At 41.3% G+C, this 12,890-nt stretch overlaps 2 protein-coding genes across 2 annotated transcripts; both read right to left on the bottom strand.

Moving 5' to 3' along the window:
- Positions 1-1,242: 1,242 nt before the first annotated feature.
- Positions 1,243-4,050, bottom strand: LOC125374723 (vegetative cell wall protein gp1-like). The gene is made up of 3 exons (XM_048385995.1): positions 3,990-4,050; positions 2,441-2,865; positions 1,243-1,326 (listed from the first exon to the last, which is right to left on the bottom strand). The coding sequence occupies exons 1-3, from the start codon at positions 4,048-4,050 to the stop codon at positions 1,243-1,245; spliced, it is 570 nt and encodes a 189-aa protein (XP_048241952.1).
- A 3,616-nt stretch (positions 4,051-7,666) lies between these two features.
- On the bottom strand, positions 7,667-10,222 carry LOC124127090 (thrombomodulin-like). The gene is made up of 4 exons (XM_048391845.1): positions 9,924-10,222; positions 8,911-9,033; positions 8,302-8,466; positions 7,667-7,875 (listed from the first exon to the last, which is right to left on the bottom strand). The coding sequence occupies exons 1-4, from the start codon at positions 9,988-9,990 to the stop codon at positions 7,766-7,768; spliced, it is 465 nt and encodes a 154-aa protein (XP_048247802.1). The 5' UTR covers positions 9,991-10,222; the 3' UTR covers positions 7,667-7,765.
- Positions 10,223-12,890: the final 2,668 nt, after the last annotated feature.

Here is a 12,890-nt window from a genome sequence, read left to right as displayed (position 1 = left end):
CACACACACACACACACACACACACACACACACACACACACCGTATTCTGAAACAAAGTATCAATGACATGGTTACAATGTGTGAAGCCCATTTCCGGTGTCCCCGGCAGTGATATTGCTGTAACACGTAAGCTGTGTAAAGCCACACTCACTCACTCACTCACTCACTCACTCACTCTGGTTCAAATATTTTCTAGACGTTTTCTGGAGACCTCCTAACATCTGTTATTAACTCATTTCCTAACTAATGAACATTCTGTGAGTCAGAAAAGGGGACTTCATTGAACTCGGGACTGCTTCCAGACTCTTTACTGAGAAGTGTGAGCGAGTGAGTTAGAATTTTAACTCACATCGGCAATATTTCAGCCATATCGTGACTATCAAGGGTTAAACATAATAAATACATTACATAAAAACGAAGGACAGTAAAATTACTAGACTTATCACAGAAATATACTTGCGTTTGCAAGCATGTCTGACGCAAGCATATCTGACACCATCTTCTTCGGAATTCAGTTGATACCGGCTTCAACTGATGTAATGTTGCTGGTTGATGACAATGACATTATCTATGAACGTTCTTGCGCACCTTAAAGCTGTAAATTCCAGTTCAGTGAGTGAGTGAGTGGGTGAGTGAGTGAGTGAGTGGTTGGGTGAGAGAGTGAATGAGTGAGTGAGGTTTTACGCCGTTCTTAGCAATATTCCAGCAATATCAGGGCGGAGGACACCAGGAACGGGCTTCACAAATTGTACCCATGTGGTGAATTGAACCCGCGTGGAGGCGAACGCTTTAACCACTAGGCTATCTGATCGACCTCCAAGTTAAGATGCAAATACTGACTGATAGTCATCTAACCTGTGTTTAAGATTATAATATTGTGAATTCATTTTGCCACCAGGGCCAGGGATGTTAGTGTTCCTTCCACTGACACACCCCAACACAGTACAAGGAAATATGCAAACACATCACAATTAAAAATATTTAATTAATACTCCAGATGACCCGAGAATGAAGAAATATTGATTGTAATCATTTGATAATGTTAATTTAGGGTGAGTGAGTATGGTTTTACGCCCCTTTTAGCAATATTCCAGCAATATAACCAGAAATCGGCTTGACACATTGTACCCATGTCGGGAATCGAACCCGGGTCTTCGGCGTGAAAGGCGAACGCTTTAACCACTAGGCTACCCGACCGCCCCGTTACATTTAGAATAACTGGGCGAGCAGGAGCTGGGTTATCAGACTTTGATAGAAGTGTTGCTGTTGCTGTTGCTGTTGCTGTTGTTGTTGTTGAGGTTGTTGAGGTTGTTGAACAGGCAGGGCTGTAAAACATCAAATGTCAAATAAAAACATATTTGTGGCTTATTTATACTAGTTATTTGCAGTGTATGGACTTTTTATACCGAGAACACTTCTATGCCGGCAATACCATTCCGCATCACCTTAAGCCAACAAGCACTGGGATTAAAGTGTTTATTGGTTGGACATCCACCCACACAAAATTTCTATCCCAGTTAATAGTTTGTTCAGTGACATTACTTACGGAGTAAGTGAGTGAGTTGGGTTTAACGCCGAGTTTAACATTATTCCAGTTATATCACGGCGTGTCAGCTTAATGTGGGAGGAAAGCCCGAAGGAATGCAGGTCTCAGACGTTTACCACTTCGGTGAAACCCACGAGCACAGGTATGGTGCTGACAAACCTAGAAACATAATTGGGGCGAACCCACAATCATAGGTTTCTGGCGTGCCCAAGGGACGCAACTCTGCACAGCGAATCGCGGCGCCTTAGACGACTGGGCCACCCGTGCCCCCCATTACTAACGGAAACAGGTCTTGTTGTCGAATGATGGCAGGGCCACGTTGGGGTTGCAGAGACAGGTGAATGAGCCTGGGTTGTCGACACATCTCCCACTGGAGACATACCTGCGGAGATATGGCTCATAACTCACCCCAAAGAGGTTTTTTTTGTTCGAACACTCGTCAATATCTGAAACAAGTGAAGTTTTATTTTGAATTTCAGTCACAATAGTAAAACCTAACGTATCCCCTTATTGTTGGTGGAAATGATAAAGAATGTGTTATACTAAGTTGCGTGACATAACCTATATCATCCCTCTGCTTCGTGTTAAACTATTCATTCTAATTAGGCAAATAATTAATTAACATTGATTGACATTGTAGTTAGCAATAACGCCTTTTGTCAAAGAGCCTTGTATTTCAATATTGTAAAAGAAAGACAATCAGTCAGGTCCCATTTAGTAACCACGGGTCCTCATTCTAGTCGGCTATTACGACATACGTACAGATACGTACCTCGTTAGTATGGTAAGTACTTTGCGTAGCTCTCTAGCGCGCAATATACATAATTGAAATGCGTTGTGTTTGTGTTATTTCTTGGTTATTAGTTGTGTGAAATATAATTACTGAAGCAAACATTCGGGTCGGCGACAGTCAACTGGAAACCGGCAGTACAGTTGCAGGCGGGGGAAGGTACAGTTGGTGGCAGGATACAGTTGCAGGCTGGGGAAGGTACAGTTGGTGGCAGGATACAGTTGCAGGCGGGGGAAGGTACAGTTTGTGGCAGGATACAGTTGCAGGCTGGGGAAGGTACAGTTGGTGGCAGGATACAGTTGCAGGCGGGGGAAGGTACAGTTGGTGGCTGGATACAGTTGCAGGCTGGGGAAGGTACAGTTGGTGGCAGGATACAGTTGCAGGCGGGGGGAGGTACAGTTGGTGGCAGGATACAGTTGCAGGCTGGGGAAGGTACAGTTGGTGGCAGGATACAGTTGCAGGCTGGGGAAGGTACAGTTGGTGGCTGGATATAGCTGCAATTGACGCAGCCAAGAGTGCCGCATTGGACTGTCAACCACAGGAGGTACAATCTTAACTCAATTTGCAACCATGTTTCGTGACGACAAAACTTTCAAGATGACTCAACAGCAATATTTGGATCGCCACTATGCCTATCACTTAACAGTCAGTGACAATAAAGGGAGACGAAAGACGTAGGCGACACCCAACATTCTGTTTTTTGACGTCATAATGCCTTTGGCGGCTGTTTCCCGTGACATGGGCAGTTACCGCCAGATTCAAACATTAGTTCCCTGAGAACGGGAAGACATAGTTGGAACAATGCGGGTTTGAAATGAAACCCGAAGACATGAAATTTGTGAAACCCAGGCGAACGGGGAAAAAACAGGCGAGCGAGCCTGCACGGTTGCTGTTTCATTCCTTCTCGGCCTCGGTCTTCAAAGGGTTGTTTGGATAATGAAAATGCATGAATTTCGCTAAATGTCCTGTGCACGTCGTCACACGTGAGCAGAAAGGGAATTCCTTCGACTGTAATGTTGGATTTCCCGACATTCCGCAGTAATAAAAGCAGTACGCCTCGGTGGGCGTGTATTTATTTCTTACATTCGTAGGGAAATAAATGCAGTAACACGTGACCAATTCAGCTTATCAGAATGCAAGAATTCCTGTGAAAACAACGAGCATGTAATTATTATGGTGTGAGCTCACAAATATACATTGAACTACATAGGGAAGTTTTGAAAATTATGCTTTTGAATTAAGCTTAGGTTTCATATGCCTAATGATCATGAACATATGTTCTTTTTCCATTCGTCAATGTTTATCAATTGGTGTGTGTATGTAATGCATGGAGTATGAAAGGTTCAGTATCCTTATCCAAATTGAGTTCCTGAAAGGTGTATTTGTACAGATATCTGCAATTAACTAGCCTATAGTAAGAAGTGAGTGAGTTGGATTTCACGCCGCTTTTAGCAATAGTCCAGCAATATCACGACGGGGGACACCAGAAATGGGCTTCACGCATTGTACCCATGTCGGGAATGGAACCCGGGTCTTCGGCGTGACGAGCGAACGCTTTAACCAGTGGTTTACCCGACCGCCCCTCTATAGTAAGGATTCGTGTGTAAATTGCCATGACAAAGTATGACGCGAGGAGTCACGTGTTTACTTACGATGAGGCGCAGTTGTCGGCTGCATGTACACCGTGAAGACAATGTAGAATAAGAAGTGCATTGTGTAGAGGGGCGAGTGTCAGTGAACAGTGCATCTAAGGTAGACAGTCACGGGGGTTATATAGCTGCCCCGTCGCACTCCTATCACCGGAAAATGTTTTGTTTACATTCTTCTCGTTATGAGACATCGCGTATATCAATGGCTGTCAAAATATTATACAGAACAATAGTGATAGTCAATGGCTGTCAAATTACCATACAGAACAATAGTAATATATCCACAGTTATGTGTGTACAAAAGTCATTCGTAAATATGGCTGAGACTGTCCCAAGGTTAGGTTTTTTTTAACTACAGGTCACTTATTGAAAAAACGTCCAGAAAGGTAAATGACAGTCACGTGACTCAGTGACCGACACAAGGGTCAGGTCATGGAAAAACAGATTCTCATTATTTTATCGGTATTCACAATTTCACATATACATGTGACTTTTTATATATCTTTGAATGGTATAGTCCCTTTTGCGATCTCTAGCCCGTTTTTATGTTTCGTTTAATTATCGTTTATTCTTTTAAAAGTTCTCAAACTGGTTTAAAAAAAAATCTATTATAGTTTAGTTATTAGTCTGAAAGGTTCTTATGCAGTATCAGTGTATGTATTATTAATGCATAACCTTGCGTGTGTCTGTTTGTACAAGTTGGGACTATTCCTCTCGTCCGACGTGTCTTAGTGTTATCCCCTTAAAACCGAGAACCAGGGTAACAACAAGAACCATCTTTAAACGTCAGTATGGTTGGACGCGGCCGATGATCGAACCACCGACCTTCTGCTCCAAAGTTAGTCAATGCGGAGTGGGTCAGTATCAACTAGTATTGATATGTATTGTTGGCGAAAGGGAAGGGGTAGGGTAGGGGGTGGGCGGTGTGTCCTGCCTCACCGGTGGCCCCGTCACAAATTGGGATTTGCATCGGACATCATTTTGGTCACTGATGTGTCGAATTTAGAAACGTCCTCCACATGTCCACCATCAAACTTTTTCGAATGCCTTCAAAAGACCTTGAAATGCTGTAAATAAAGCGACAAAACCCTTTCCATATCCGGGGGCACGGATGGCCCAGTCGTCTAACGCGCCGCGATTCGCTGTGCAGAGTTGCGTCCCTTGGGCACGCCAGAATCCTATGATTGTGGGTTCGAATCCCGATTCGCCACGATTATGTTTCTAGGTTTGTCAGCACCATACCCGTGCTCATGGGTTTCATCAAAGTGGTAAACGTCTGAGACCTGCATCACTTCGGGCTTTCCTCCCACGTTAAGCTAACTACGTGATATAACTGTAATACTGTTAAAATCGGCGTTAAACCCAACTCACTCACTCACTCAGTTTCCATATCCCACAGAAATATCTGCTTTGGGCAGAGTCGATTGTACGAGCATAGTGATGATACAAGATGTTCGCTAAAAGGTGAGCGTATCCTGCCCCACCGGTGGCACCCTTCAAACACACATGCAAAGGCAAGTCAAAAACACGGGAACAACCATGGTACAAGTGAAAATAAGGAATTGCATCGGACATCATTATTGTCACTGATGCGTCAAATTTGGACCCTCAAAAACCTCTTAAGCAAGAGTCGTATGACGCTCGAAGGAAGAACATGCTCGATTGTCCCTAGAATGTGGGCACCAAAGGCGAGACTAACAGGAACAATGCTATATAGGGAAAACTATTAACTATTGGAAACCTGAATATAAAACGTCAAGGCCTGTGAATATTTTACTTGTCTCGGTTATCCGTCAAAAACAGATTCCATTCGGCGTTGTCACTCTGAATCTGAGTAGCATAGATCTAAACATAAAAAAGGAGAGACGATGTTTGGTTTCACGACCTACTGAAATATTACCTTATTATTTTTGTATACACGAGATATGCCTTCGTTAATTTTTTTAATCTCGCGGTTGCGGCCTAGGATATCATATGGTCCGATATATGACGTACTGTATTTCCTCTATTAGACGCCCGGCCGTCTATTAATTTCGTGAGATCCGTTGACCTGGTGTGTATAAGAGACCTAGCTTACACATGTATATTAGAGACCCAGCGCCTGATGGAGGAAATATCGATACGGTATTCAGTTCTTATGGGTGATCGGCGGTCATCTTATTAAGGATCGATATGTAGGCTATGGATGTAAGTGCGAAAAGGCTTAATATATTTAAAAGAGCTTTCTGTAGCTAAAAGGAAAAGTTTTGAACCAATGAAAATCAAGCATTCCTCAATATCATGGTAGAATGTAGGATGACTGATACTTGGACCGTCTGTAAAAGATTTCCAGTACTCCAAGACATAAACGATAGTTTGTCCATCTTGGGCTTAAGCATTGTCAGTTTTCTGTTGATCCCCATAATGTTGATTAAATTAAATGTGTTGTCCAAGGCGATACCAAGTCGGTACACAAAGATGTTGCTACTCCAAAGTCGACATAGTGAGTGTGTGAGTGAGTATGGTTTTAAGCCAGCAATATCACGGTGGGGGGACACCAGAAATGGGCTTCACACATTGTAACCATGACGGGAATCGAACCCGGGTCTTCGGCGTGACGAGCGAACGCTATAACCATTAGGCTACCCGTGTGCCGGAATTGCATAAAGGATTTCTACGAACGGAAGCCAAAGTGTCAGTACGACAATTATTCATTTTGGCCATTCTTTTTGTCTCATTACATGCTATATTTTGGTTTATTTTTAACAGGGGTGGCAATGCGAGGTCAGGGTAAAAGAAATTCATGTTGTCGCAATGTCATCCCATTTAAAATGTGTAAAAAGGATTTAAACTGTCACTGTATGACAACGTGACAATGCGACATACTTAGTATTCACCATGTCACCTATTGGCATCGTTGGTACGAACGTGTAGTGTAGTTTATTAAATAGTGTGCAGTAATGGTTATACTCCTCTAAAGGTCCTCTGTTTTACTGAAATTAGTCTGAAAGCCAGTGTCCATGGCAACAGGCTAGGTGTTGCTTTTTACATAATGAAACAAATCATTTCGTTACAACATTCAAGGCCTCAGTAAAGCCTTCCAAACGTTTATGGTAGGCATTTGGAGGACATTCAAAATAAATTTGACACTTCGGGAATAATTATGTCCGATGCTATTCCCTATGTTTACTTGTACCACATGCACCTTCCTGTGTGTTTTTTCAGGTTAGCAAATGACTAGCCTTTGCGTGTGTTTGTGGCGGGTGACACAGGCTGGGCTCCCCTTTTCTCGAACACCTGGTATCAGCACTATTTAATATTTATAGTGTGTTTAACATTAAGTCATCTTAATTCATTCTCCCACCAGGGCCAGGTATACCAGTGTTCCTTCCATTGGAGACCCATGAAGATCCGGGGTAGAATAGGTCTTCAGCAACCCATGCTTGCCGTAAGACATGACTATGCTTGTCGTAAGAGGCGACTAACGGGGTCGGGTAGTCAGGCTCGCTGACTAGGTTGATGCATATCATTGATCTTAATTGTGTTTATCGATGCTCATGACATTAATCAATGATTGTCTGGTCCAGACTTGATTATTTACAGACCGTCGTCATATAGCTGCAATATTGCTGCGTGCGGCGTTAACCAACCAACCAACCACTGGGATACTCTAATACAGTACAAGGAAATATGCAAACGGATCACAACAAACATATTTTATTAAAAATTCAATTTACACGAGAATATATAATTATAGAAGCTTCAAGATACATGCAGTAATCATTTTATGATGTTACATGTTATAATTCAGACTGGGTGAGCAGGAGCGTGGATATCAGACGTTGATAGAACTGTTGTTGCTGTAGTTGTTGTTGCTGTTGCTGTTGTTGAGGTTGTTGAAAAGGCAGTGCTGTAAAACATCAAATGTCAAATCAAAACATATTTGTGGCTCATGTGGAATCTAGGAAGCTATTTGCAGTGAATGGACTTTTCATAAATAGAACACTTCTATGCCAGGCAATGCTATTTCGCATCACTCCATGCCAACAAACACTGGGGTTAAAGTGTTTATTGGAGGGACAGCCACACACACCCTGCCAAATATATATAATTGAGTGAGTGAGTATGGTTTTACGCCGCTTTTAGCAATATTCCAGCAATATCACGGCGGGGGACACCAGAAATGGGCTTCACACATTGTACCCATGTCGGGAATCGAAATATATATAAATAATATAATATTATAATATAAATATTAACCAATATATATTGGTTAATATTTTTATTCAATGACATGGACTGAAGTCCGATGTGAGAAGCACATGACATTACTTACGGAAACAGGTCTTGTTGTCGAATGATGGCAGGGCCACGTTGGGGTTGCACGTACATTCATATGAGCCTGGCTTGTCGACACATCTCCCACTCGAGACATACCTGCGGAGATATGGCTCATAACTCACCCCACAGAGGTAATTGAAGTAATAACACTCGTCAATATCTGAAACAAAGGAATTTAATTTTAATTTGAGTTGTATTTTGAGTTTACAAACACAAAAGCTAAACGTAACGTTTCCCTGTATTGTGGTCAGGAACATTAAAGAATGTGTAATACATATAATGCGTGGAATAAAAAGTATCATCCCTCTGCTTCGAGTCAAAATATTCAATCTAATTAGACAAATAATTAATTAATATTCTTTGACACTGTTGTTAGCAATAACGCCTTTTGTCATAAAGCTTTGTACATTTACATTGTAGAAGAAACACAATCAGTCAGGTCCCAATTTGTAACCACCGGTCCTCATTCTAGTCGGCTATTACGACATACGTACCTTGCTATTATGGTAAGTAGAACCTAAAGCGCAACATACATAATTGGAATGCAATTTTAATGTGTTTGTATTATTTCTTTGTTATTTGTTAAATGTTAAATATAACTTACTGATGCAAACATTCGGGTCGGTGAGGGTCAACTGGAAACCGGCAGTACAGTTGCACGTGGGGACAACTACAGTTGGTGGCAGGACGCAGGCACCATTGAGGCAGCCAACAGTGTCGCACAGGGCTGTCAACAGGTGATACAATCTTAGCTCACTTTGCAACCATGGTTCTTGTCGACAACACTTGTACTTTCAATACGTTCTTATGCGATCAGTTCATAAAACGTTATGATATGTATTACGATTCACAAATGAGCATTCAATTATAATAAAGATGTACATATTAATTTCTTTCACTCACACATTTACTTATATATAACACATAAATATATTCTAATTATATATATATATATATATATATATATATATATATATATATATATATATATATATATCGCAAGTTTAAGGAAAGAAGATGACAATATATAGATAACTTAATTTTGTTCATATCATTGAAGTTCATACGAATACTTTGAGGTGAAACGTATAGACACACAATATATCACATTTTGATAAATATTATCTTTCGATGACAATTTATTGATAGTGTTATTAATATCAATAATATTACATTCATGAATATATGGCATGTAGTATGAAGAGCTCATTATCTCTGTCAAAACTATGAGTTCCTATCTATCTATCTATCTATCTATCTATCTATCGATCGATCTATCTATCTATCTATCTATCTATCTATCTATCTATCTATCTATCGATCTATCTATCTATCTATCTATCTATCTATCTATGTCCGTGTGTGTGTACATATCCATATCTATCCTAGCCTATAGTAGGGAAGTCCTGAGACAACACATTGAGTGAGTGAGTGAGTGAGTTTCACGCCGCTTTTAGCAATATTCCAGCAATATCACGGCGGGGGATACTAGAATTGGGCTTCACAAATTGTACCCATGTCGGGAATCGAACCCGGGTCTTCGGCGTGACGAGACAACACATTGGCGTGTAAATGCCCACTACAGTGTATGGTGTGAGATGCCCGACGTTTACTTACCCTGAGCAGATGTCGGCTGCATGTACACCGTGAAGACAATGGCAAGGATAGAGTATAACGAGTGCATGGTGAAGAGCAGAGAGTATCAGTGAACAGTGCATCTATGGTAGACAATCAGGGAGTTATATAGCTGCCCTGTCGCAGTCCGAACAACAGAATATGTTTTTTTTACATTCTTCACATTATTGAACATCAGATATGTCCATAACTTTCAAATAATAATAAAGAACAATAGTAATATATCCACAGCAATGTGTAGACATCCATCATTCCTTGAAAGAAATACGGCTGTCATTACGCCAAGGTTTGGCTTTCTTTACTTGAAGAGTAATAAAAAACTGTCCAGTGAGGTAGATGACCGCCACGTGACTCAGTGACTGACCTCCCGTTCACACTTCATGTAGGAAGGGATGTTATGAGGGCCTGAGGATATACAAACCACGTTATTGATAGTCCAACGAGGTGAGGTTAAATGGGGTTTAACGTCGCGTCCAAGATTGTTGCACTTATATAGCGACGTGCAGGTACGTGTGTGTGTTTGTGTGGCCTCTTGTACTAGTCCGGACTGGTGCCGATTTATAGTACTAGCTCACTGAGATACCATGCCGCAGTTTAACATGAATACCCCACTCAGACACAGTATACTGACTCCGAGCAGACCAGTCCTTGTTTTAGCCCCTTAATGCCGAGCCAGACAGGGTAACAACAAGTACCATCTTTTAACGTCTTTTGGTATGACGCGGCCGGGGATCGAACCCCGGACCTTCCGCTCTCCGGGCGGACGCTCTACCACTAGACCACGGAGGTGGTCGATATGGTCTAACGAATATGCTAGCCAACAATTGTTTTATTGTCTCCCAAAGTCGACTTGTGACTAAAAACGTTATCACAAAAGACTGGCTGTAGAGATTATCAGCTGAGTGTGTTTTAACTTCTTTGAGAGGAATTTAGAAGTTGGAGTACTATGTAAGAATACGATATATAGATGAACAACTTCTTTATTACAATTAGGAGCGACGTTACCGTTATCAAGCAAGTGATGTACAGAGTATGGTTGACAAGTGTATATACAGGATAGGAGGCAGTGTTTATACAGTTGTGTAGGTTTAAGATGCAGTTACACTGCTGGAGAGGAGAAGCCTGTTATGTAAACAGAAGGTTAAAACATATTGGCCCGTGAAGCCAGTAATAAAATCAACAAAAGGATTATGACTAATTTGGGTCTTTGATGAGCTGGTGGTACGCCGGTTGTATGTAGTAGCCTTGGTCACGGATGATTGGTGGTTGGAGTCTTTTGATGTTGATTGCTTTTTGTAGTTTTCTGATTTTGAAGTCTTTGAGGTTGGTGGTGAGGCCTTTGACTTTGTCCACTGGATGCTGTGGCTTGGGTTGTCACGGATATGGTCTGATAGAGCTGATTTTGAGTCCACACTTGTAGCATTTTCTCCTATTTTGAGATATCCATTCATCCGGCCGTTCCATACAATGGCTCAATATTTTTACAATATGATTGGGAAGAATATCGTATATAGAATAAGGGAATTAAACATTGAATGATAAAAAACAATGATTTGGTAAATTTAACAGAACTTGTCAAAGTTTTCGTCCTGACGCAATATCAGGCAAAACGACAACAGTATTTATCGGCATTTCTGACTTATTTCTCTTGGTTACAATGAGGTGAGGTGAAATGGGGTTTAACGTCGCGTCCACGATTATTGCACTGGTACAGTGACGTGCATGCACGTGTGTGTGTGTGTGTGCCTGCTTGTACCAGCCACGACTTATATCGATTTATAGTGCTAGCCCACTGAGATGCCTTGCCGCAGTTTAACATGAATACCCCACTCAGACACAGTATACTGACTCCGAGCCGACCAGTCCTTGTTTTCATTAACCCCTTAATGCCGAGCGCAAGACAGGGTAACAACAAGTACCATCTTTTAATGTCTTTTGGTATAACGCGGCCGGGGATCGAACCCCTGACTTTCCGCTCGATCACCAGTTATGATGTCATACAACATATGCTATTCGTATTTGGTAATTTGTTTGAGGTGAAGTTCGGGTGAAAAAAATAGTAATAATTATTTGAGTTTCTTTAATTTATGGAATTGGAACTACTTTGTTTTGTGTAAGTGTGAAGAATATACCTGCAATTGGGTCACAGCATCCCAATGTATCCGGCAAGGTAAACCGCCTAAAATGTGCGTCATAGTAAAATGTGCATCCATTAAACTTAAACAAAATACGAATGTCTAAGAAATGAATTTCATATTGTGTTGGATACTGGAGTGTGAACTCTTTGAACCCAGCAAGTTAAAGGGGCACTGATCTCTAGCTTCTTCTGGGGTTCGATTTGCTCGCTAACGCAACTGAGCGTGACAAGAGACTGGGCTACCGTCTGTAAATAAACTTCGAGGCAATATTTGTTTTACGCATTTTTGAACACTGATTGGTAACCAGTGATATATAAAGATTTCAACAAAGGGCGCATGTTAATTAATTTCTTCAGCCTAAACATACATACAAAAAGAACGGCGGAAGCTCATCGGAAGTCGTCATTTGGAAATACCCCTGATGGTGATAGTTTAATAATAAAAAAGGTATCCCTGCAGTGAAAGAAATTTCGGATTTCGGATTGCGTGGATAATACCATTACTAGTCCCTTGTTGTCATCCACGTTTTCTGGTATAACCCTACACTTGTGTATTTGTCGTCATTCACTTGATGCTCAGTTAATGAATTTATTACAGGTAAAATTAGTGGTAGCACCACTCAGATTACCTGATAAAGGTTCCCATTTGGTATTCTTGTGTCTGGTTAATTAATTATTCTAAATCCGGGTTTGAAGTGAGTTGAAATATGTGTTATGTAATATGCACGTGGCAGCCCAGCAAGAGATGACTGATCAGATGATTTACTTTTTTGTAAATCAACGGATCATTCCGAGCCATCAAAGGATTAACA

The sequence above is a fragment of the Haliotis rufescens genome, unplaced genomic scaffold, assembly GCF_023055435.1.
Source record: "Haliotis rufescens isolate VD_foot unplaced genomic scaffold, xgHalRufe1.0.p SCAF_10, whole genome shotgun sequence".
Taxonomy (NCBI): domain Eukaryota; kingdom Metazoa; phylum Mollusca; class Gastropoda; order Lepetellida; family Haliotidae; genus Haliotis; species Haliotis rufescens.
This window is presented reverse-complemented; position numbering and strand designations above follow the sequence as displayed.

Coding starts and splice junctions, on each gene's coding strand:
- LOC125374723 (XM_048385995.1), bottom strand. CDS start 4,050: ATGCACTTCTTATTCTACATTGTCTTCACGGTGTACATGCAGCCGACA. Junction 2,866..3,989: donor GCCGACAACTGCGCCTCATC/GTAAGTAAACAC, acceptor TGTGGTTGACAG/TCCAATGCGGCACTCTTGGC. Junction 1,327..2,440: donor TGACTGTCGCCGACCCGAAT/GTTTGCTTCAGT, acceptor GATGTTTTACAG/CCCTGCCTGTTCAACAACCT.
- LOC124127090 (XM_048391845.1), bottom strand. CDS start 9,990: ATGCACTCGTTATACTCTATCCTTGCCATTGTCTTCACGGTGTACATG. Junction 9,034..9,923: donor GCAGCCGACATCTGCTCAGG/GTAAGTAAACGT, acceptor ACCTGTTGACAG/CCCTGTGCGACACTGTTGGC. Junction 7,876..8,301: donor CGACAACAAGACCTGTTTCC/GTAAGTAATGTC, acceptor GATGTTTTACAG/CACTGCCTTTTCAACAACCT.